The sequence below is a fragment of the Puntigrus tetrazona genome, chromosome 22 (genome assembly GCF_018831695.1).
Source record: "Puntigrus tetrazona isolate hp1 chromosome 22, ASM1883169v1, whole genome shotgun sequence".
NCBI lineage: Eukaryota > Metazoa > Chordata > Actinopteri > Cypriniformes > Cyprinidae > Puntigrus > Puntigrus tetrazona.
The window spans coordinates 3,255,021-3,280,256 of record NC_056720.1 but is presented as its reverse complement, the minus strand read 5'-3'; the positions used below and the strand labels follow the sequence as shown (position 1 = coordinate 3,280,256).

The window sequence follows — 25,236 nt, the reverse complement described above, 5'->3', positions numbered from 1 at the left end:
TGAGTGGTCTGGGTAGGTTTTGGCGGGAAAAGAAGCTGCTTCCGGCTACAGGCTAATACATACTATACTCGTAGTCACTCCATACTGATGTTATGAACATTAATAATTGAAGAATATGCAGCTTTAGGTTCCGCCAATTAAACCACACATTCACAGGATCTTCTATCTTTATTATAACACTCCCCGTTTGATATTAGATCATACATTATTATATTTGTCATGTTATTAGTCACATGCTATTGGTTCACATATATCCTGTAGTACCTCTAGAGGTCAGAAAACCATCACAGATTGCTCTATAGGCTAAACCATAAACAAGATTCTATGATGACAATAACACGATTAACCAAAGTATATTATGAAACGATTGATATTGAAATGTCATTGAACAGGCACCATTTTCATCCATTATTGGCCAATAATCAAAATTAAAGCCACTGGTTAAGCCTCATTAAATTACTTTTTCTCAAATTGAGTTTACTTCTAAAATTCTATATAAAAATGCAAAAATTACATTTTATACAATTTATTTGCTCTTATTATCTCGTTGATTACTGTATTTGAAATTAAATCCTTGTACATATTTCATCTTTACAGAGCTGGAAGTATCATAATATGTATGATATCTGCTTCTTGTCTCCTCCTCTTCTGGATCTGATGTCATAAACCAGAATAATTACTGCAGCCACGCCCACCAGGGCAGAGAGGACCAATCGGATCACAGCTTCAGTAAAACCGCAGCAAAAGATGTGTACTTCTGGGGAAAACAAAACTGTAGTTTCCAAGAAAGTAATTGTAGCCCCTCGTGAGGACTGAACTATTTTATAATATTATAAAAATCATCCCTATTTAAAAAAAATAAAAAAATAGGGTTGGTTAATGCTCTGCTGTACCTTCACACGTGTGACAGAGTCTGCTGATGTTCAGATGTGTGGTCTGGTTTCTGATGGGGTTGTTGATCACACAGCTGTAGGTGTTTTTATCCTGATATTCCACCTCCAGAGGTAGAGAGAGACTGATGCTGAGATCAGACACACTGATGCTGGACAATAAACTGTTTCCTTTGTACCAGGAGAGAGTCACATGACCCACGTTCACCGCCGAACACAACAATGAACAAGATGATGAAGACAAAGAACAGTTTGAAGAGTTACTGCTGATGACAGGAACAGGCAGACGAGCTGAAAAAAAATAAAACAATATGGATAATAACAATGCCACTTGATTAATATTTTGTAATGTAATTAAATTATGACCACTGCTCACCCAAGACAGAAACTCTGGATGTTTTTGATCTCAGTTTAAATCCACTAATATCTAGCTGATAAATGCCGGCGTGATTAGTTGAGATGTTCGTGATGGTCAGAGATCCAGTCTGATTGTCCAGCTTCAGTCTGTCTCTAAATCTCCCGTCAAGAACATCATCAAATATAGAGAAGATTCCAGCAGCTAGACTCATTTTAGCTATGAGAGACTTTTCAGCTCCGACTTTCCACACTATATCATCATCTTCATGTATTTCAGTAACATCGGTGTGTAAAGTGACAGAATCGCCCTCCATCACTGACACCGACTCGCTGAACACACCTGAAGAACGAACAGGAGCAGATTTGACACGGGTCAACATTCAATTCAATGTTCATTTTTACTGCAATTTCCTGCAAAGTTCAACAAAGGATTTCCATCTGTTATATTCACGCTATTTTTACTGTAATATTTAAAATGCAGATATTCGAAACAGCAAAGAGAACAAAATGAGAAACTGAAAATCTCAGAAACAGAATCGAAACTCAAGTAGATCGTCAGAGTTACCGGTAAAGATCTGCAAATGAAAAGGATTCTAGCTTGTTATGATATTAAGCCACAAAATATATTTGTATGACTTACCAATCAGACGCAACGAACAAAACAAAACAAGCAGGTGAAACATTTTCTTCATCCGTTGAGGCAAAGTCTGTTCTAATAAGACAAAAGAAAAAAAAAACGAGGGTCGCTTGACCCTCCTAGTTCACACATACATATACACACATGCACACACACACCACACACACACACACACACACCTTTTTTTTTTTTTTTTTTTTTTTTTTGAATGCATTACAGTTATGCATCTGACTTTTATTGAACATTTAATCATTCTTAATTGTGGAAAACATTCTCATCGTTTAGCACTGATAATATTTCAAACAAATTACTTTATTTTACATCTTTTTAGATTTGTAATCATTTGAAATAGCTGAAATAAGAATAAATACGTTCTCGAAATTTCCAAGAATTGTAAAACGAACAATAAAAGTTAAAAACATCTCCCATCTCACGATCACCCTGCTTCAGTAACACCAGCAGCTCGTCTGAGTCAAACAGAAACCTGTGCGGTCCGTTTCCTGTTTGACTTCCTGGGCGAACAGCTTTCTTACAAAAAAGTTACTAGTTCAACTATGGTAGCCAGAAATTGCTACGCTAGCTGTAGTTTGTCAATGGAAGTAAAAATACGGTTGTACAAAAATATTCAACATTTCAATTAACTCATTGTTTGTACTAAATTTTATTTTTTTAATAAAATAAATGTATATTTATTGAATTAGTCCATCATTCAGCATTAAGTTACACAACATTCACTTCCTTTATTTTTTGTAACAAAATTACCCTGTGAGGAGGATTAACTGATGATTAGTTAACCATCAATTTATCATACTTTTATTTATAATCCTTCCTAAGGATTTCCTAAAATAATGACAGTACCAAAGTACTTTTCCACTTCGTGGCTACAAGGGTTAAATCATATCTTCTGCAAAATAAGTCATGTATAGCAACAGTGCATAGTTTACAGTTAGAGTGACGGGTGGTAGGTCGAACTGAGGGACACACACAAATCACGAAATATTAATAAAAAATTATTTTGATTATATATATTTCATTATTATTATTATTATTATGGTTTGTTTGTTTTTATACAGTTAGGCAACTATCTGGGAAAGGCTCTGAGAATTTGGCAGAAGAAAAGTTCTAGAACGTTCTAAGCGGTAACTTCCTGATATCGCGGAAAGTGAACGGAGCGGGGGTCCATGGCTGCTTCGCTCGGAGGATACGTGCTCAAAACTAATTTCATAGTTACTGTAATTGCAGTGCTTACATTTCGTCTACACGGTGAGGCATTTACCTGTTACATTACAACTTTCTGTCAGCGACAAAACGAATGGCTGATATGTTTTGGACGTCTGTTATCTGACGGAGGGACACACACACACACACACACACACTCACTGTCAAAGCTAGGTGTGTGAAGTGTGACTCTCGCACGCTTTAATGCACTTTAAGGCGCAAAACCGAATTGATATGTAGGCTAAAGCTAGCGCCAAGTTAGGGGAAAGCTCGTTTAGCCTGCCTTTGAAGCGGGACCGTGTCACATTATGAATACAGACTTAAGAGATTAATAATGATCTGTTTCTTCAGGTGCATCTGATGTCGCCCCAAACAGAGTGTCCGTGATCGTGGCAAAGGGAGATTCGGTCACTCTCCGCACTAATATTACCATGAACCCGCGGGACAGGCTTAAGTGGTATTTCATCGACACTCTCGTCGCTCAAATCCCCGAAAACCTCAGATATAACTGCACGGATTTACTGAAGTGCACTAACGAGTACGAGAGATTCGGAGGCAGGCTGGAGCTGGATCATCGGACTGGAGATCTCACGATCGTAAACATCGACACCTCGCACGCTGATGTTTATCAAGTGAGGATCTTCGGCAGCCGCCATATTGAGTACATTTTCGAAGTCGTTGTCGAGGGTGAGTCATTAATCGGTTGTTTGCGTTCAGTTCGCAAAATTAACAATTTTATTGTAATGGTGACGTTCAGAGTATCAGTACAATGATTTTATAGTATTTTGTGTCTACTGTATACTTTTTAATTTTGTCCAGTAGCATGTTGGACCATTTAAATTGTTCAGATTTCATGCTTACTGTTTTTTTAGTTTACTGTATTCTAAAATGCAGATAATTTGTGGTACATTGAGTGCATATAATATGTTTATAAGCACACAACAAACCATTGCACACTGATTCGACCTCACATTGTCCGTCACGTTTATACACTGAACTCTCAAACTTTTGTCTGACAAGGACTTTAACAGTAAACGTAATGCCCAGGTCAATGTCACATTATCTCGTGATTTTTCAGAATGTGCTTGGTGACATTTCAACATTGACATTTTGGTGAAAAAGTTTAAAGAAGATTTATTTTTCGAACTTTCATATCACACCCTAGATTCATAACATGCGAAGTAAAATATATGAGAATTTTTTTTGTGTTTTAATTTCGATGATTAACGTATGCAGCTCACGAAAGTCAAAAATCCAGTATATCAAAATATGGTAATATTTTCTAATGCCAATCAAAACGAGCATTTGCAAAACAGAAGTTCCAGTTCTTTACAGTATGTTAATTTCTGCACTCAATACTCCAACATCAGTGAGGAGTGAATGAAAGAGATCAGTCTGAGGCACTGCTAAGCAATATTGAGTGGATATTGATGGTCTGACTGTTTCTCATCTGTCTTCTGAAACGTCAATGCGAATGCCGTCCAAAATATTAAACGTCATGGATGAATATTTTCGGAGTAATCCACTATTTTTGTAGAGGTGGTCAAAATGCCATCACAATGTTATTTTTACACAGAAATTTTTAGGTTTGTTAGTAAAATATGTTGATATCTTTGTGGCATTGTTTACCAATAGGGACCATTCAGAAATGGTGGAAATGGCAAGTTTTTTCTTTGAAGTTGACTATGTTTCGTAGCAGCCACATTTTTCACACAAGTTTCAAAGAGTCGTTGTGTAATGAGTGTTTTGTCAAGTTTTGTCATGCCTGTAACTAAAAAGTATTAAAGATATCTAAATGCCCTTTTAGATATTGGGTCTTAACAAACTTTCCTTTTTTGCAGCTTTATTTTTAAGGCCCGGTTCCAGAGATGGTTTGAAAAGTCAATTGTTGAAATGTTCATAAAAATGTTCAATAGCCATAAACCGAATGTGGGTCAGTTTGCGAAAATATGACACAACTTCTCTTTTGAAAACGGGTAGGATGCACCAGGATCTCGACTCTAAAGTCGTATTAGGATAACGTTAATACTTCTTGAGTTACAGGCTTACAAACCTTGGAAAAATGTTTCACGTTTTGAAATAAGTTACAAAAATAAATTAGCTTCTTGACGATATTCAGATTTTTTATATCTTCCTTTAGTAATATAGCTGTGTAATTTATGCATGGGTCAGAAATACATTTTTAATCCGGCAGATATATTTCTAAGTACAATTAATGTTTCAATTAAATATCCTGTATAATTGTTTTCTCTTTATCGAGCTTGTTCTTCCAGCAGCTGTCGGTTTGCGTTGCAGATGTTCCCGATGCTGAAACGATGACAATCTCATCAACGGAGGGAGAATCTGTGACTTTAGACGCCCTTGAAGTACGAAACCCAAATGATGTGATAACGTGGTATTTTAATGACTCCGTCATCGCCAACATCTCCGGAGATCAGAGTGAGATCTGTGAAGATGTTGACTGTAAAGAGAGATTCGGTGACGGACTTACGCTGGATCATCAGACTGGATCTCTGATCATCTCAAACACCAGAACCACAAACTCTGGACAATATCAGCTACAGATCAAATCTTACAAGGAGAGCTACAGCACCACCAGAATTAGGAGCTTCACTGTGTCTGTGACGGGTGTGTATAATTACGACCATATTGAAACCATCTTTTCATTTTAGTACCTTGATGCCTGTGCACCAAAGCACTGGTGCTTTTGACGTCACTGGATGAAGCATTTCTCTACTTTAAACTGAATCAGATTCCCATGTACTCTCTCAAACCTATATTGCTTGTTATAGATCAGTCTGATAGATTCGCCCCGCAACTAATGACAGTCTCTTTTGTTCCAGGTTCAGGCGTGTCTTTAGCTGTTAAAGCAGTATTATGTGTTGGCGTGTTTCTGATGCTGGCTACGGCTGCCGTTGGTTTGATTTATCCTCACTACGGGAGCTGCAGAAAGGGCAAGTATCACCTGCAGTATAAATGAACCTTTAATTGTGTGTGATTTTTTTCGGTACCATTAAATGACACCGCTATGTTTTTGCACAGTTGAAGAAAGACCTCGTGATCAGAGAAACGCTGTGAAGATTCTGATTCCCATAAGTGAGATGTCAGAAACAAATGCCTAATGAATGATATATGGATTATGGATGCTTAATGCAATTTTGGAAAGCATCCGCTGGACACATAAAGGGTACTCAGTCGTGACACACAGATGGGATGTTATACATAAACGACTGATAAATAGTCTTAAAGTGATATTTATATTTATTTAATTTATTTAATTATTTAAAAATGGTTATTTCTCTGTGCTGCTCTTGGTGATGGCTATAATAATAGCAAAGCATACAGTTTACTGCATTTTCACATTGCATTATTAGCTGAAAATTTCGCTCAAGCATTATTTTTGTATTTATTTGCAGTTATTTTGCTAATACTGTAATTACCTAGTGCGTACTCAGCAGTAGCCGTTGTACTTGCATAAATCAAACTGTACTGTTTGTACTCACAGTTTGTAATTATGTAGACGTAATAGGCTACTGTTACGCATTTGTTACAGACCAAGTGTGTTACACCGCTAACCAAAAGACTGTCACATATGTGTTGCAGACGTTATACAACGTAATTATAAATTCAAGTACACAGAGATAAGGTACTTAGAGTGTATCTAGATTGTACTTAAGCGTAAGTGGCTGTGTAACGGACTCGGTCTGTAACATGTGTAATGGTAGCTGCATGTTACATGATTACAAACTAATTACAGGCTGTTCCGTAACTTAGTTACATAAAAAGTACATTTAAGTACAGTGGCTACTACTAAGTACCTACAGTATTTAGGTAATTACTCTTTATTACAACAAGTTAAAATAAAGTGTTACCGTTTTTTTTCTATTGAGATTATTTGTTTCTGTTACAACTGTACAACTTTTGGTTATACAAATCTGTCATTTTTGAGAAGAGGGACAAAACAGGGTGCAAAATAAACCGTTTTGTACTCATTTGTAATAAAATTTACTTTTTATTTCAGACTGCGTGATATGTTTTGACTTTATATATCTTCGTATCAACATTCGAGATGTTTTCAACATTTCAAATCATGTCAGCAGACAGAATACACTTTCACATGTGACCGACAAACAAATATAAAATATATTATCTGACAAAGTTGACTTGACGGAAATGAAGAAGACCTGAATTTGTAGGCATTTCATCAGATACAAAACAAACATAAAAATAAAGCTTTTATTCAAGAGTTATATTTAAATATTTTTATATATGGTTTATAACACAAAATATGGGGGTGACATCTTACGGTGTTAAAAAAAATCGCAATTTCATTGACAAAGTAAATAGTTTGTAGCAGCCATTTTGTTTTTGTTTTTTCTGTTGACGCTAGATGCTAACGGAACTGCTTCAGGAGAATAAAATGATCAGAATATTTCAAATAATTGCATTAGATTTTAATAAATGTCTTGTGGCCCTACAAAAAGCATATGGACACAACTTCGAAACCTTTATAAACTTTTAAATAAATAAATAAAAACACTTTACTCCAAAAAAACATGGTTAATTTTTTAAGCGAAGCTTGATGTCAGTCAGTAAATTTATATTAAAACCGCTGTTGTTCATAGTATGTCCACAACGGGGCGCCATATAACAATCGGTGAAGATGTCGTTACTATCTGATGACAGGTGTGATTCATTCGAGCGAATCGTTCGCGCGGCTAACTAAAAGAACCGATTCGAAGAACCGATTCATTTGAACGAACTATTACTATAAACAGAGTAATTTTCGCTCAAAATAGTTAGCTGGCGATGCGTGGAGCTTAACCGTTTCTAGTGTCTCAGAATCGCTCTGCCCAAACCATAATAATAATTAATTCGGAGATAAAAAATCCAACACCGCGCTTACCGGCTTCAGAAAACATACCTAAACCACAACGCCCTAAAACCAACCGGAGCAGTAAATACCTCTACCCTATGCATTATGCATTATGAACGAGCATCTTGTGTCGTAACGTGTTGTGAGGACTACGTAGTGCGCACACTTCCTCATCACGGGTGTGGAAACACCTTCAACACGTCCACACTCATCCACACGCGCGAGAGGAAGAGAGAGAGAGAGAGAGAGAGGGAGAGAGAGAGAGGGAGAAAGGGGGCGGCGAATCGCGTATTTTCTTTCTTTGCGTCCTCTCCTCTCTCTGAATCTCTGGTTTTCCTCCTAACATGGCTGCGCTCTCAGCCTGGTTCTGGAACGAGCGCTTCTGGCTTCCGCACAATGTCACTTGGGCGGATCTGGCCGACCCAGCGCCCGGGGTGGAGTACCCCAAAGCCGGCCACTTGCTCTCCGCGCTGCCGCTGGCCTTGGGGATCTTCGCGGTGCGGATCGTCTTCGAGAGGTGAGGTTTGCGTTTGATTGGACGCCTTTCGGCGCGTCTGGCGCTCGCTTTGCGTTTCGACACGGCTGGTGTATAAACATCAATCGCGTAAAGCCGCATCACACGCTTCCCCGTGCATTGATATAGAAAGTTTAAGGCGACGCGTGCACGTGTCCGAGCGTTTTAAAACAAGCCGTTCTTAAGTCCATTCGGGCTGGATGAACTTGAGAGGAATTTCAAGCCTTCAGGTTATGAACTTTCAGCCCGATGCATCTGTCAGCTGACCAGCTTAAGGCCTAGACTCAGAAAAGAGGATTGTGTTTATTTTCCTTCGCTTGAAGTCTCAACCTTGCACCCTCACTTTAAAAAAAAGCGTGCTTTTCAGTCAAACCACTTTGTTGACCTGAAGCGCAGCAAAGTGTGTGATGATTTAGAGTTGCCTAATGTCGATTTTGACACTGTAATATCTGGAAATAGTGTCAGATACGAGCACCACACCTTTGGAAGAGCCCGTGATGCACGTACTGTATAAACATGTGCAGTGTCATGTCTCAACTATGCTTTGAATTCAAACTAGCTTGAGTGGTAACTCGGGAAAGTGTGGGAAAGCTTGCTTTTAAAGGCACAGCGCGCTCAAAAACTAACTATTGTTTTCTGCAATTGTTTACTCACCCTTTCATCCTTTGCAAACTTTTTTTGAAAAACTTTTTTTTTAATGTACGAACATGACAGGAGGCGTTTGGTACAACGTTCACGCTGCTCTTTTCCATACCATGAAAGTGAACGGGTACCAGCTCCGCCGGGGTCTGAGCAAAAATACCAAAGTGACTTGTTTGCGAAGTGAAAACCGGTTCCCGAAGGTCTGTACGTTCTTTGAAGAGATAATTACGTGAATCCATTCATTAGTATTTTAAGGTGTTTCTTGATATCGTTGTTAAAATATAGATCTTTTTCCGACCCTAATTGTAAACTTTTCTCTGAAATGGTCTGTAATTGTAATTTTGTACAAAAACAAATTTACGCAATGTGACACCCACGTTTCGCGTGATCAAGTGTCGGCCCTTTGACGATTGAAAACCAGTGGGCGGGGCCTATGGCGAGTAGATGACTATTGGTTGATGTTCTGCTCTTGAAGGCGAACGTCACCTTACCCTTCGGTTCCAAAACGAGCCGTCTTTGGATCTTGATTAAATAAATGCTTCGTTTATAGTGACGAAAGGCACTGTAAGCTATGAAACTCACAGAATGTTTTTGCTTTCTAGTGACCCCTTTAAACTAATATTATGTGACTTAGAATATAGTGCGCTATGGTTTTATGGATGTCTTTTAACGGTTTAATTGTAAGAAGCGCTAAATGATCCCAAAATCCTTTGGCTCGTAATATTCTGTTAATATGCACACAATTTCAAAGATAAGCGTTTAAAAAAAGGCAAAGTGCTGTGCATGTTACACCTAACCAAGGGCCATCTGTCACAACACAAATCTGTTACGTAAGAGCCAGCGTCGCTCTATCTGCTGTTGGCTTTCTGCAGGAAGAGCATTGAACGTCTTGAACTAATATTTTAGATTTAGGACTAATAATAGACTGCAGAAGCATTCCAGAGCTTTTGAATGTTCGGTGGGTGGGATCTCGTTTGACATCTACAACCCTGGCGTTCATGAGAAAAAGTGGGTTTAGTAGGGTCACCAGAAGAGCCGTGGTGCTACTGAAGAATGGCTAGATACATATACATCGGCGTTTAAGTGCAACTCCGAGGCGCTACGTCCAAAACAACCTGTATATTTGTTCGTTTGGCTGGTTTAGAGTTGATCGACGTGTAGTATGATAAGTATCTTGAGGAACCTGTTGAGAGAAACAACGACTTCTTACAGATCCAGTTGAGGTGAAGGTATTTGCGGTTTTGCGTCTGGTCGCACCAGTTCTGTTGAAACTTGAAATTTACGACTACGTGGTTTGCGACACATCGATAAAAATAGCTAGTCCTGGACAAGTTTCACTAGCTCAGACGCACGTCGTTGCCAAATGCGTTACTTCTTACAAGTGTGAAGTAACTGTGTACTTTGTTACTTTTATTAGGTTTTGTCGAAAGAAGAGGTTTTTTATATCTGGCGGTTTTAGTCAGTTTTTTTCAGGTTGCATGCTATGTAACATACCAGTTTAAAAAATAAAGAAAGAAATATAAACGCGTGATATTATTCAGTCAGAATATTTCTCACCACCGAAGCTGGAATGGCGTTAAACGCAATCATAAAATTATCATTTAACTTAATTGTTTTGTTTTACCGCATTGTTAAACTAATGGGAAATGGCGAACGTTTCCTTGACAGGGGAGATAAAAAATCCGTTTCTCTTCACCGTTTAGCTAATTGATGTACTTTGAGGGGAAACCTAGAGCTTCGTTTAGCGTCTACGCAGGTCTCGGGGAACCCGCCAGACCTCATTCTTGCAGACGAACTTGTAAACGGTCAGCGTACCTCTTGAGGAGCGTTCCGTTTGTGAGGCAGATAGAGGTCGTTCAGCGTCCCGCGTGAACATACGGCATCGACTCTGGGTGAACTGGCCCTCTTTTGTTGTGCTGGCCTACTTGGTTTCGCAGAAGAGCGTCGTCAGGCGCACACCCCTGTCAGGTTTCACTATGTCCTCGTGTCTTGGGTCTGGCCGAGTCTCTGAGGAGGCCAATTAGACTAGTTGGTCCGGAGGGGGTTGGTCTGCATGCGGTCGCTCAGGATGACATCAGCAGTGTCTCTCTTCATTTATTCATCAGTGGCGACCGTGGACCGGGGTGTTGATGTGCTTCAGCGACGACGGGTGACACATCCAAACAGAGATGCTTTTTTTAATTTGAATTTTTGATGTCTTCGCTTGCAGTGAATTGTCAGGTTCCAAGTTCTTGTTTCATTTTGTTGACGTATTAAAGCATTTCAATCACAGCGTAAATCAGGAAATACTGTATATTCCAAGAACAAAAAAAGGTTAATTTTTCATGTTTGTAAGAATAAAATATCAAACATCAGGTGAATTATATAACAAATTTGTTCCTACTTGAGCTAATTACATCTTCAACAGTGAAATTAGATTTCTGCACCAATTACTCTAAGAAGTATTAGGTTACTAATTACTTTCTCAGTCTTGACTACTTGAAAAATAAATAAATACTTAAAATTGTATTTTAAATTATTATTATTATTATTTTTACCTTTGTCAGACTGATTCTGGCAACCTTGTACACATATGTATATTATATATATGTGTGTGTGTGTGTGTGTGTGTGTCTATATATATATAATTTTTTTTATTTTTTTACTTTTTTTGCCATAAATGGCAACTTTTTTATATTTTAATTTCTGCCGTAATTTTAGAAATTCAAAGCTAAAAGATCTAAAGAATTTAAAACTAGCTTATTCCGAAAAAAATAAGTTCAAGTAAATGCGTTTATTCGATTACATAAGACCTTATTCTAAACAATATTTCCCAGACTTACCTCAAGTTCGTTCGTTTTTTTACGGTACGGCATTCAATCGAAGTGTGTCACTGTGCTCTTGGCATGAATTACATGCCCTTTTTGTTTCTTTATTCCCTGAGGACTCAAAACATTCACCCAACCTTCATTCACACTAGAATAATTACTCTCTCTCTCTCTCTCTCTCTCTCTCTCTCTCTCTCTCTCTCTCTCTCTCGCACTCACAAGGTCTTATTCACGCAGCGCTTGTTTGGGCTCATTCTCTCAAAGGAATGTGTTCAACTGTCGTGCCGATAACATCGGATCATAATGACTCCGCAGGAGTGACGCTGACATTCAGAGGGCCGTTGCTCAAGAGGTTTAGGTTCTGGAAATGTGTCATCACCCGTTTCCAGGATCCTTCCCTCTAGAGTTCAGTCTGTCACTGAATAGTTAATGCTCCAGACAGCTCTGTCACTGTGGGTCTGCTGGCTTTTCCGGAGTCAAGCGTTGCCCTCGGTTTTAGCTTGCGTGCGTTGTCATAAATGCGCGTCGAGTTGTTTGATTACGTCTTTGGAGTTATTTAACTGATTGATTGCGTTTTATGTTTAAATAGGATGCATGAGTTATTTTCAGAACGCAAGCATCTGCAACCTCTTTTGAAAAAGCTTACTATTTTCTAGTTTTTAACTTTTAACTCAATTCGAAAACCGTACGTTCGGAAGTGCCATCACTTTACAAGCTACTTTACAAGTATAGAGGCATTAAGCATTAATGTAGGACAAAAATTGCAGTTGAATCCAATCACGACCCAATCTTTTGTTGCATTGCATCACTTAAAAACGAACTTCAATTGAATTCTAATCATCAGATGCCATATTGCACTATTTTTTCTAAAAATTTCTTTACGCTCACATAGACTCGTTGTATGAATTTAACAATGAAAACTTAATATGCATGTCATTTTGCTCAAAAATGGGGTTTTTTTCACCCTCAGTTGATGGTAGCCATTGACTCCCATAGAGTAGGAAGTCAATAGCTACCGTCGACTGGTACCAGCGTACTTCGAAACATCTTAAGCGCTCAACGACAGAAAGAAACCGGTTTGGAACGACTCGAGAGATAGTAGATGATATCAGAGCTGTCATTTCTGCATGAACAATCCCTTTAACCTCGAGCTGCCGAATGGATTTATTGGTCATTATCGGTATCGTTATCTGGTTATCTGTAGTCTTTTGTTGGGGTCATGTTGACCTCGTTTAGTTTTTTTTTCCGCTCTCGTACTCTACTTTTACTTCCTGTAGAGACAGAAGGGCACAGAACGAGCCTCCACGCGGACGGGACAAGCTCAGGTCACGTTTCACTTATCAGAGCCTCAAATCAAATTAGTGAGAAAATGGCAAATGCTGTTAGCCGTCTGTCCTGGCACGGAGAGGTTTGCATGCGGCGCTGAACACACACACACACACACACACACGCCGCCCACGCAACAGCCAAAACGCGAACAATTCGACGACGACATCAGCAAAATCCGTGCCAGAAATGATGCCTGCGGTGATGTAATCCGCACGAATCGAGCCTTCAGCTTTTGACCCTGAGCTGTTGCTACACTTCATCCTGTTTACCGTCGAATCAGAAGCTGTCACCGGTCAAGCTTCTTGCGTCGTCAATGTTCTTCAAAACCTTGTGATTTCATTCAAACCAGCATGGAAATACTCCACTTCCCTTTCATAGCTCGTATAAAGAAGTGAGGTCCTTCCTCAGCTTTGTTTTTCAGCTGAAATATATAAAATGCATTTAACTGATACGCAAAACGATCAAAAATAAATTAATAAATGAAAAAATAGGTGACATTTGCCGAAAACTATAAATAGCTTTCAGCGCATGGAGAAAAATACAGAGGTAAAACTAAATAATTTTCTGCCATTACTGACAGATATGTCAGCAAATATTTTGACACTAAAAAAAAGAAAAACTTGGGTTACATTTGTCAGCGTGTTTAAGTGATTGATAAATTAAAAAAAAAAAAAAATTAAATGCATAAAAATTAAAGTATAAGAAAGTTCTAGTGTACGGAAAATGTATTTTGTAAAAAAAAAATTTATTTATAAGAACATTTTGGAGTTTCTTCTTCTCTGCCCGTCCTCGGAGTAGGATGTGTTTTAGTTTACAAAATAGCCACCAAATAATCTTGAGACTTTAAAATATCATAGTAAATATTTTTAATATGACACTTAACGCCACCCATTGGTGGGAGGAGTCTATTTGAAAGTACCGTTTCCATGGTAGCGCTTTGTCCGATTTCAAAATAGCGTGTAAATAACTATTTTGTGATGATTACTAAAATGGGAATAAAATGCAAAAAATCTTAGCAATAATAAGCAATCTCCCTTCTCCAATAAATGTATTTTGATATTTGAAACAGAAAGCGAGAGTTGAGGAACTCCATTTTTCCGGTTTAATACTCAACAAAAGGGGACGTGTGCGCCGACAAGTCCTTCTATTGTCTCGCAGTAGGAAAAGCCCTCGTCCCACGTGGAGTCTGCTCTCTTGGTTTGTGTCTTCAGACGTCCCACCAGGCCCGAAAACAAAACGCAGACGGTCACGTGACGCGACAGGCCGAGTCCGGCCGGGGGCAGCTTTACTGATTGGGGTTTTTTTTTTTGCTGACGCTGGCGTTCGCAGATTAACCGAGATTGGATCGTTGAAGACGTCTGCTCACTGTTGAACTAGCTGAGATTTCAGCGTTGGCTCTAATCAGCGGGCTAATGTTTAGTTCAGATGCAGCTGTCACTTTGACCCTGTCGTAAAAGGAATATCGTGAACGCGTCGGTTGGGAAACGCAACTCCTTTTGAGTCTGCGAAGCTCTCAGACTCTCCGAATGTCTTTTCCAGCCCGTTTTAATTAAAGCGTATTGTTTGCTTTTTATGGAGAGCGTCAGATTCCTCAGAGCGGCCCGTAGTATTTGCCCTGGAGACATTGTTCACCCACGTGTCCGATTCTGGGTTAATGAACTGCTCAAAACAACCATTGTCAACACATTGCTACGACGGCCATTGAGCATGTAGGGTCATTACGGAGCGGTGCGTTTATGAAGCTGCTCGCTGGTCCGGTTTATTGCTTCAGAGACGTGGCGCGAGTTTTACGCGACGAACTTTGACCACGATTAACTGGCGTTTTGCGCTCATGAAGACTCGTTTAAATATTTAACGTTAGGAATGGTTTGTGAGTTTGTATATTTTGTCTTGCGTTTCTGTATATATATAGTTTTAGGAACAGCATTTTTGATTCGAAGTGTTTAATGTGAAGCTTTAAAATTCTGAAATATATATGACCAACGATGAACACAGCAATATTTGTGTTATTTCTTCAAATTGATGATAAAAAAAAAAACTAAACAGAACTACACAACTACCCATAATTTCCCAAATTTGTCAAAGATAATGGTAATAATTTTAATCACTTTTTTAAAATTTTTGCACTAAAATTTTATTTTGTTTTAATCAACGTATTGCTTTTCTTGGAAATATAGCAAAAATACAATTAAGCATTCTATTAGGGTTCTCCTAATATTTAAAATAAATTTTATTTTAATATAATTTATTATTTATCAGTATAAATAATTCATGTTTTCCGCAGTGTTTTTCATAAATGATTTATTCTAGAATTTATTATATTTCACCAAATAAATAATAAATTAAATATTTCCTATGTTTTACTAATACTTTTGCTACATTTTTGTTGTTGAAGTATAGAATTTCTGTGCCACAAGTTTTGCCAAATTTGCAAAAATCGTTGGTTTGATAGATTTTCCAACTAAAACGCACATCGTTGGTTGATACCAATGCAGTGTACTCGGATTTCTTCAAGAAATCGATCTATAAATGGTTAAAACACACATGATCTTAGTTACTTCAAAGAGACGAAACGGCTCCTCGGTCCTCTCTGTGTTGCATAATGGCATGAAGGCCCTAGATTTCCATTCGTTTTCTTCTGTGAACCGACGTGGATGTATTTGATTCTTATTTGATTTCTTTATGGTGTGAGATGTTCGAGATCAGGACATGCAAATAGATTTCCATCTTCCATCAGTGCTCGCTTGTTCATTTGTTTATGGATTCAATGCGACTGAAGTGACCCACTCATAATTGTTCCCCGTCTTGAAGATCCGTCAGCAGCTCCTGGCGTTCATTAATCATGGAGTCAGACCGATTTGTTTTGCATTCGGTGGAGTTTCAGGAATGTAGCTGGATTTTGCATGAGTCAAATCGATGGCTTTTTGTAATGCGTCTGAAATGCTGCTATTTAAGAGCTATCTAGATAAACTAGCTGCCAAAGTAAAACCTTAAATCGCTAATCTCTCGCCTGATAGCTTAGCGGGGAACTCTGCCCGATTTAACTATCAGTTTTGGGTATTTTTGTTGTCCATTATTAACACGTACTATCAGGCGCTATTATGTATCTATTACTGTGCACCTGCTACTAGGACTGGATTTCGAAATGTTGTTTGATCATGCTAATTTCTTAAATCAAGGTTTGTGTTTGAGTTGTAGAACAGTAGATAAAAACTGGATGAGTAAGCCGTAAACAAACTTTGATGTTGTGTGAAGGTTTGAAATCACTTTGAAAAGCTTGAGGTTTAAAGATTTTACTTGACGTCAATAAAATATTATTAACACGCGCTAACACGTTGTTAAAATGCTTCCAGGATGCTGCTAACATGGTTTAGCACATTACCGATTGACCAGCGTGTTGATAACGTTTTAGCATGTTGTTAAATTTTAATTGTCATGTGACTACCTACTTGCTGTCACATTGTAACATATATTTCAACACATGAATTAGCATGTTGCTTGCTAAATGTTTGGACACTCCTTTGGCCTGCTTTGCTGTGTGACTTAGCACTTTGCTAACACATTATTAACATGTTTAACATATTCTTAGCATCATTTTTAGTAGTTGTATAAGTTGCTAACATGATTTTAGCACATTCTAAAAACGAATTAGCATGTGGTCATCACGTTTAAACGTTTTTCTATGTTTTTGCAAATTGCTAGTATGTTTTAACATGTTGCTTGCATATTTTAAACACATGGCTTTCATAAATTAGCGACTTAGCACTTTACTAGCACGATTTAACACATTATTAACATGCTTAACATGTTCCTATCATGATTTAAGGTCCAGTGTTTCATTTTTTTAAAAATGAATTAGCATGTGGTTAAACATTTTGCTGTTTAAGATATTGCTAGTATGTCACTACCATGATTTAGCATATTTTGGCATGGTGCTAACATGTTGCTTAAATATTTTAAAAACACTGCTTTCATGAATTAGCATGTTGCTACCATGTTTTGACCACCTGACCTGCTTTACTGTGTCGCAAGCATGATTGAACATGTGGCTAGCATGTTTTAGCTAGTGTGTTATATTCCACAGCATATCGCTAACATTATATATTGTAGTGTGCTGTTAGCATGTATAATATGTTTTAACGTATTGATATGTTGCGTGCAAAAGAAAGTGAATATAATTATTAGTGAGTAAATTACTAACTTACATGTAAATTTAGGCATAAATAGACACAAATTGGACCAAATGCTAAATCGCGTCTTTTCCACGCAAGTCAGAAAAATGTCAAATTGAGAACATTTCGCACAAGCCAATCAGAGAAGAGCTTGCTGTCATGTTTTATTGCATTTTAAAAAATGTTTATGTTATGTCTTTATTCACGCAAGCGATTTCTCGTAAACTATAGCATGTAATGCAATGCTTTACGTATTTGCTTCGATTTTTGTCAAATGCACTGTTTGTAATTTGCTGCTTGTGTCTCGAAAACTGCTAGAAATTTAGTCCCAGAATCCAACGTCATAAAAACGGTTGAATGTAAAACACTTCAGGTCTAGATGAGTACGTCCGGCATGTAAATGGCTTGATGGAGCAGGATAAGATTGTGATTCGTCTCGGTTTCTCCTGCAGGTGTATCGCGGGTCCATGTGCCTCCATCCTTCAGATCCAGACAGAGTTGAGTCGGAGAGCTCAGCCCAACGCCGTCCTGGAGAAAGTGTTTACATCCATCACAAAGGTATGCCGAAGCGGCGTAATGGAAAATAAAGCCATGATAAGCCACGAGACACGGAGAGCTGTTGACCAAAGCTGAGGCTCAACGTGAAGCAAACTTTTGAAACGAGATTACGATACGATCAAAACATTTCTTTTTAGACATGTTTCACTCCTGGTTTCTCTCTTTTATGAAACTCGTTCTTCTGCTGTCACTGCGTGTTTTATGAGGCCTTCAGAGAGACATCTTCAACTTTAGTCTAGAAAATGACGATAAAAACACCTCAGGCAGGTTTAACGTTAGCAGATGGATGAATAGAGTTGTAACTGTCTTTACAATCGCCAGCGACTTCAAAAAGCCTTTCCGTCGAGCTGCTGTAAAGCGTCTTTATCAGCTCTGAAGCTGGGTGGAGATCTAAACTCATAACCTTCGGAAGAAAGCCGTCAATTTTGTGCTCTCTTTTCTCATTCGTCATTTCACTGGTTATTCTGTACGTCTTTCTTTTTATGCGTCAGCTTTTGTTCCAGAGTGTTTTTATTTTTAATGGAAAGTAGAATTTGTGCACATTTGTTCCATTTAGGCTCCAAGTCTCTTAACATTCTAATGAAAACTAACATTTATTTACTTTTGACCCAGGCTTTAAAGCTTAAATTATCGCAACAAAAACCATTTACATTTAATTTATTCATTTGTTAGTAAACAAAAGTGCAAGCGAAGGGCTTGAAATATAAAATGTGAAGAAAACAAACTAAAATTAAGTGTAAATTGAGTTGTTGTCGGTGATTTATAACCTTGTGGTTACCTCAACAACAAAAGCATTATTACGCTGTAGGTGTCCCAAGTTCGAATCCCAATTTAAGGACAGGCCCCGCCCCTTTTTCCAAAATATTAAAAAAATTCCAGAAAAAAAAATTGTCACTTAATTGTCATTTGACAATTGTTATTTTTATGCACACACACGTACATTTATATATATATATAAATATAAATATATAAATATAAATAAAATGCTAGCAAGAATTTATTCAACTTCATAATTCTGCAATACAACACTTCCTTTTCTCCACCATGTTTCTTGTTTATTGCAGTGTCCAGACTCGAGGCACTTAGAGGGTCTTTCTAAGCAGCTGGACTGGGATGTGAGGAAGGTCCAGAGATGGTTTCGACACCGGCGGAACCAGGACAAACCCAGCACAAGAACCAAGTTCTGCGAAAGCATGTACGTTTCGATGCCGTCCCGATAGTTTTATCATTGATATTTGGATTGACGTTTCTAATAAAAAGTGTTAGTAGACAAGCTAATCATTTATGTTAGATAAAGCTTGTTTGGTGGTCTTTATTGAGGACTGTTTTGAAATGTCAGTGGACCCATTTCTAGTTAAGCAGTGGGCGGAGTCTCGTCCCCCATTGGTCGGTTTTCCTGTCAATCAGTTCCACCGAAGCGCTCTAGATTGGCCGTGAAAAGTTAAATGCGTGTTGATGTTAGAGCGGGTTGTTGTGCTTGACATGGGAAACTATTACACATCCAGCGTCATATATTTTGGAAACTGAGCCAATGGGGGTCTTTCCTGAATTAGCCACATCATCTGTCGCCAAACACAAGGCCTCGTTCTCCGTGATTGAGCGCAGACATGGCTGCCATTGGTTTGGTGGGATGGTGTTCAGTGTTTTCAGATACAGCCGTGTGTTTAAGTTTTATTTGTTCTCTGTGCAGGTGGAGGTTTACATTCTACCTGTGTATATTTACGTATGGGATCCGTTTCCTGTGGCAGGTGAGTTACAGCTGAAGGTTGAACCACTGTTCGTGCCATTCATGGTTTAAAAAAAAAAAAAAATAATAATTAATGTGTTTGTGTGTTTTCTAGTCGCCCTGGATGTGGGATACAAGACACTGCTGGTACAATTACCCTTATCAGGTAACGCTTCAAATGCTGCCATTTTCTGATCTGGGTTTAAACGGTGAACTTTGACGTTTTTAGGAAACTTTTTCCCATTGTGTGAACAATCCCAAAAAGACTACAATGCTACATTTATTTTTATTTTTTATTTAATTGAATTTAAACATTTATGTTAAAAAAATAGGATTTATGGAGTAAATCCATCATTAATTTTTTTTTTTTACATTTAATTTTTTTTTCACTTTATTTTAGTATATTTAAATAATTAAGAAAAAATCTCAAAAATGGCGTTAACCTTTTGCTTTTAATGAAATTAATGAAATGATATTGTTTATTTAATGCTTAGAGAGTAAATGCATGTCATGAGTAAAATAAAATACAAATTTCTCCTATTTTGCATTTCGAAATATTACTTTTAGTATTTATTAATAGTATCAATGTTCTTTAATATTTTGTTTTCTTGTTTTCTGTTGTCATTTTAATTTCAGTTATAGCAATCTGTTGCTTTTTGTCGTTTTTAATAGTTCTTGTCGTCTTTTTATTATTTTCTTTTTATTTTTTAGTTTTCGCTTTAGTCAGTTTACAACATCAGCTTAAACTAAACACAAATGTGACACAATAAAAATTTTTCTGGGAAACTTCCTTAAAAAAAAAAAAAAATATATATATATATATATATATATATATATATATATATATATATATATATATATATATATATATATATATATATATATCAATGATTGTACGATCAATTTATTTATTTTTTTACGATTTTAATCATATTAAAAAAATAATTTCATTTATTTGTGATAAAAATGAGGGTTAATGTATCATATGTAGGATTTCTTATTACAACTTTTCCGTTTTATGCTTTTCTTTTATTATTATTTTTCTTTATAACCTGGCATGTTCCCAGTTTCCTCAGATGTGGTTTCTGCTCTGTAATCCGTGTGTGTGTGTGTGTGTGTGTGTGTGTGTGTGTGTGTGTGTGTGTGTGTCCTAGGTGCTGACCTCAGGCCTGTATTATTATTATATAACAGAACTGGCCTTCTACTGGTCGCTCATGTTCTCACAGTTCACGGACATCAAAAGAAAGGTGAGCCCCGTCGACTCATTCCTACTGCGCTCCGAAGCATTATTTAATTCACTTCTCTCCCGACTTCCTCCCCCGGCGGACATACGTATATTCAAAGTAGTTTTTTAATACACGCACATGGACATTGGCGTGATCCAGATTAAACTACAGAGCGGCTGTTTTCTGACTTTCCTCCGAGCGGTCCGATCCGGCCCTCAGCCGAGCCGCGTTTGATCGTAACGGAGAGACGCCGTCCCTCTTTTAAGCGACCTGTTCTCGGCTGAGGAGAAAAGAGTTGTTTCTGCGCGCCGGCGTTTCATTTGCATCATATTTTCATGCATGTTTCTGCAGGATTTCCTCATCATGTTCGTGCATCACCTGGCCACCGTCAGCCTGATCAGTTTCTCGTATGTAAATAACATGCTGCGCGTGGGCAGCCTGGTCATGTGTGTTCACGACGCCTCGGACTTCCTGCTGGAGGTGGGTCGGTCAGGTTCATAACTAAACGCATGCCAAATAAAGTCATCGTTTCGTTTCGTTTTTTTACTTGATATATGAATAATTGATTTATAAATCAACGTTCATGTAGATGCATATGAAAGTGTTAGTATTTGATATTTTACAATAATATTGTAATGTTTGTATATATTATTAGTTTATTATATATTAGCATACAGTATATATTTTATAAGTCATGCAAAAAAAATATTAATAATCTGTGTAACAATTCTCTCTCTTATTCCAAATGCATTTTTTGGTTTTATTAATATTTGTTTTTTATTTATTTCGTTATTTTTATCTTATAGGCCGTAAAGTTAGCAAACTACGCCAAATACCAGCGTTTATGTGACTTCTTGTTCGTGGTGTTCGGGATGATCTTCTTTGGGACGAGACTGATCATTTACCCCTTCTGGTCTGTATCAGTGTGTGTGTGTGTGTGTGTGTGTGTGTGTGTGTGTGTGTGTGTGTGTGTGTGTGTGTGTGTGAGATCATTTAATAGGCCAATTAAGTGTGTTCGAGAGGCGCTGATGGTCTCCTGCAGAGAGAAACCCGAGCGGCCGGTTTCGATGTCTGGGTTTTGGTATCATGATGACCTCCAGCAGGACGTCTCATGAAGAAATCACTGATATGTTTCGAAGGTTCTTCATACCGCTTGATGAAGCGCTCACTTCCGGTCCTCGACTCAAACCATCAATAATACCGCTCCAAAGCCGTTCCGTGTGTCACGTATTTCAGAAAAGCAACTGTTTATTATTTATGTGATGAATTATGAGCGAAGGGTTTGCAGTGACTCGTGTCTGACAAGGCCCTTCAGCCATGATTCTTCACAACACCTTTATCACTCTCTATTGTGCTTAATATTACTGCTACGTGCATATTAATATTAATGTGTCGCTCATATTAGTAATGCTGAAAAAAGCGATGAAAGTGTCAAGCTTTTTAGAAATTAATTTAAATGAAGATCATCTGAAATTAAATTCACACCTTTGGATATAAACATAGATATCGTTAATGCTTTTTCTTTTAAATACATTTCAAAATCTGAAAATGACAGTTTTTTGTGAATAAATATTAAATATTAGTAGTGCACGAAACAGTAAAGCAGATGTAGATGAGTTAGTTTCTTCATCACGTTATATATTAGAGAAATGTAGCTTAATATCGGTCATTCGCCAATGGGTGCCGTCGGAATGAGAGTCCTGGAAAAAATGGCAATAATCCACAAGTTATCGCATCCAGTCCGAAAGCTGCGTTTGCAAGAAACAAATCACGTTTTAACTTGTTGCTTCTGGCATAAATGTGACCCCAGTAATCCCTAATAAAGTTTAGCCGCGTCTTCTTGTTGCAGGATCCTGAACACGACGCTCTTCGAGAGCTGGGACATCATTGGGCCGTACCCGTCCTGGTGGCTCTTCAACGTTCTGCTGCTGGTCCTGCAGGTTCTGCACATCATCTGGTCCTACCTCATCGCCCGCATCGCCTTCAAAGCCATCATGAGAGGAAAGGTGCGCTCAAACCCGCCGTTAGCCACCTGTTCACCACGGCCACGTTCATGATGTGTAGTCACACGCGTTTCCTCTCTTTTTATCTTTCTCTCCTGCAGAACTGGTTTGTCTTTCCCCTCTCTAGCTGCTGGAAGCCCGTTCCCGTCTTTCAGCTTCTGTCGTGATAGAAATCTTTCGCTCTTTTTAGCTCGCTTTAGAGTCTTTCGCTCTCTGTTTCTCCAGCTGTAAGTCTGCTTTACTTGATTTCCCCGTCGATTTTTCTAGCGACCTGAGTTAAACTGAATGTGTTTCGGAGGACTAGTTCACTCCAAGAACTGTTTGAGATGTAAACGAGTTTGTGTTTTTTTCGGATTTAGAGAAATGTCACTTGCTCACCGATGGATGCGAATGGGTGCCGTCAGAATGAGTCAAAACGGCTGATAAAAACATCACGCACCATTTATGAATTGAAAAGCTGTATGTTTGTAAGAAATAAATCCATTATTAAAACATTTTTAACTTTTAAACTGTCTCTTCTGGCTAAAAATATTAGTTCATAATCCATAAAAATGCTTCCTCCGGTTGAAAAAGTCATTTCAGCGGAATCGGGAGCAAAAGGAAAACCAAACATGGTTTATAAACGAAACAGCTCTGAAGTTTTGGAGGATTTTGACTTGAGAAGACAACAGGAGATTGACTTTTTCACTGGACGAAACGTTATTATGGATTCATATTGTAGCCAAAAGCAAAAATGATGGTTCGGTTTCTTACAAAACCACAGCTTTTGGCTTTTCAAGATGGTAGTGTTGATTGTTGTGATGTTTTTATCCGCTGTTTGGCCTCCCATTCTGGCGGCACCCATTCACTTTAATGGCTCTGTTGGGGGAGGAGTGATGCAGTGCTACATTTCTGCAGATCTGATGAAGAAACAAACTCATCTAGATCTTTGAGTGGAGGATTTTGCTTTTAAAGCGCCCAAGCGCCCTCTAGTGGAAGCCCTCCAACATTTCCCAGCTAGAGTATTGTACCAAAATGGTAATTTAATTAAAAACGACCATTTGGATTGGTCTAAATTTAAAACTGTTGATAATGGATAGATGGATAAATAAATTTTATTTTTTTTTACATACCACACCCAGACCATCAAAAGTGCTACAACTAACACCACAAATGTTGCTCCAGGTGTCCAAAGATGATCGCAGCGATATCGAAAGCAGCTCGGAGGAAGAAACCGACACGACACCCAAAGAGCGTCTCAAGGCGGCTTCATCCCGAGGAGAAAACGGCACCAACGGCCATTTTGGCTCCAAACCTTGGAGCCAGAACCACAACAACTGGTGACGCTCCCTTCCGCTTTGGCCTTGCGCACAAAGAACTCGTGTCCCAGAAATATCGCGACGGGACCACGTACCTCACTCCAACACCAAAAACAGCGAAACACCAACGAAATCGCCCCGCTGTGGGACTTTCGACACTCGACGGCGGAGTTTGGGGCGTCATTCCGGTGACGATGGGACAGTAATGACAATATGGCCACTACGAGAAGCTTGTGAAAGAGAAAACGATTAAATTAGTGATATTTGCATTCCCTCGTTTCCTTGTCTCGGGAGCTGAGAAGACGTTTCTTCTCTGCGCTTCACATTTTTACTGAAGTCAGGGAAGAAGATCCTCTTCAGATTTTAATGGTCAGATGTACTTGAGTTTCGTTATTGCGGTTGCTTTTCTTTTCGTTCTCGTTGTTTGTTTTTGGTTACTGATGTGTTTGTAATTTGTTTCCTGTGCTGTTTTTTCATTCCACCTTTTTTATTTTTGGAGACCAAATAAGGTTATTAAAATGAAAGCTGGGCCTTTGTCTTGTAATGAGATGCTTTTTGATTGAGATCGGGGTAGATTCAATTAAATAATGGTGTGGCGAAATAAAACACAAGTTGCAAGTTAAGGCTCCTGACAGTCATACTACAAATGCAATAGAATTTTAAGTGTAGTTTCCAGTCATTTTTCACATCTTTTTAACAGTGAATTTCTATAATGCAGAACTAAAAGGGTATTTTCTGATTGCGAAGAGCATTAAAAACAGAATGCATCAATAATATATAGGTCCCAAAGCCAAATCAGTTTGATGAATAAAACTGTTATTTTGATATTTTTTTAATTGGCTTTTATTTTTATATATTTGTTTTTGTTTCCATTTCTATTTTATTTAAAATTTACATTAATGTAATTTTAGACTTTAAACTTAAATTTGAACTTGTTTTATTCCACCAGAGCGGCGTTTTTCATCTTCATTTAAGGTATTCAT

The 25,236-nt window shown here is 38.1% G+C and overlaps 3 protein-coding genes and 1 long non-coding RNA gene across 7 annotated transcripts; 2 read left to right on the top strand and 2 right to left on the bottom strand.

The window, feature by feature from the left end:
- Positions 1–48: 48 nt before the first annotated feature.
- LOC122327483 (SLAM family member 5) lies at positions 49–2,076 on the bottom strand. 2 transcript variants are annotated; one of them, XM_043222882.1, is made up of 4 exons: positions 1,888–2,076; positions 1,267–1,587; positions 894–1,181; positions 49–772 (listed from the first exon to the last, which is right to left on the bottom strand). In XM_043222882.1, the coding sequence occupies exons 1-4, from the start codon at positions 1,937–1,939 to the stop codon at positions 609–611; spliced, it is 825 nt and encodes a 274-aa protein (XP_043078817.1). In that variant the 5' UTR covers positions 1,940–2,076; the 3' UTR covers positions 49–608. The 2 variants fall into 2 exon arrangements, with proteins under 2 accessions (XP_043078817.1, XP_043078818.1); XM_043222883.1 differs by having other exon boundaries at positions 54–757.
- Positions 2,077–2,857: 781 nt separating this feature from the next.
- On the top strand, positions 2,858–7,122 carry LOC122327437. Its single transcript, XM_043222803.1, has 5 exons — positions 2,858–3,147; positions 3,454–3,789; positions 5,398–5,730; positions 5,946–6,056; positions 6,145–7,122. The coding sequence occupies exons 1-5, from the start codon at positions 3,066–3,068 to the stop codon at positions 6,222–6,224; spliced, it is 942 nt and encodes a 313-aa protein (XP_043078738.1). The 5' UTR covers positions 2,858–3,065; the 3' UTR covers positions 6,225–7,122.
- Positions 7,123–7,205: 83 nt separating this feature from the next.
- cers5 (ceramide synthase 5) lies at positions 7,206–24,861 on the top strand. 2 transcript variants are annotated; one of them, XR_006247638.1, is made up of 11 exons: positions 7,206–8,495; positions 17,895–18,000; positions 19,065–19,195; positions 19,691–19,748; positions 19,842–19,892; positions 20,881–20,973; positions 21,304–21,432; positions 21,759–21,865; positions 22,802–22,958; positions 23,057–23,182; positions 24,120–24,248. XR_006247638.1 is itself a non-coding variant. In XM_043222719.1 (10 exons), the coding sequence occupies exons 1-10, from the start codon at positions 8,323–8,325 to the stop codon at positions 24,276–24,278; spliced, it is 1,164 nt and encodes a 387-aa protein (XP_043078654.1). In that variant the 5' UTR covers positions 7,215–8,322; the 3' UTR covers positions 24,279–24,861. The 2 variants fall into 2 exon arrangements, 1 of the variants encoding a protein (XP_043078654.1); XM_043222719.1 differs by lacking the exon at positions 23,057–23,182 and having other exon boundaries at positions 7,215–8,495; positions 24,120–24,861.
- LOC122327591 lies at positions 8,502–12,134 on the bottom strand. 2 transcript variants are annotated; one of them, XR_006247671.1, is made up of 3 exons: positions 11,957–12,134; positions 10,950–11,422; positions 8,502–10,317 (listed from the first exon to the last, which is right to left on the bottom strand). It is a non-coding gene; the product is annotated as an uncharacterized LOC122327591 (long non-coding RNA). The 2 variants fall into 2 exon arrangements; XR_006247670.1 differs by lacking the exon at positions 8,502–10,317 and having other exon boundaries at positions 10,491–11,422.
- Positions 24,862–25,236: the final 375 nt, after the last annotated feature.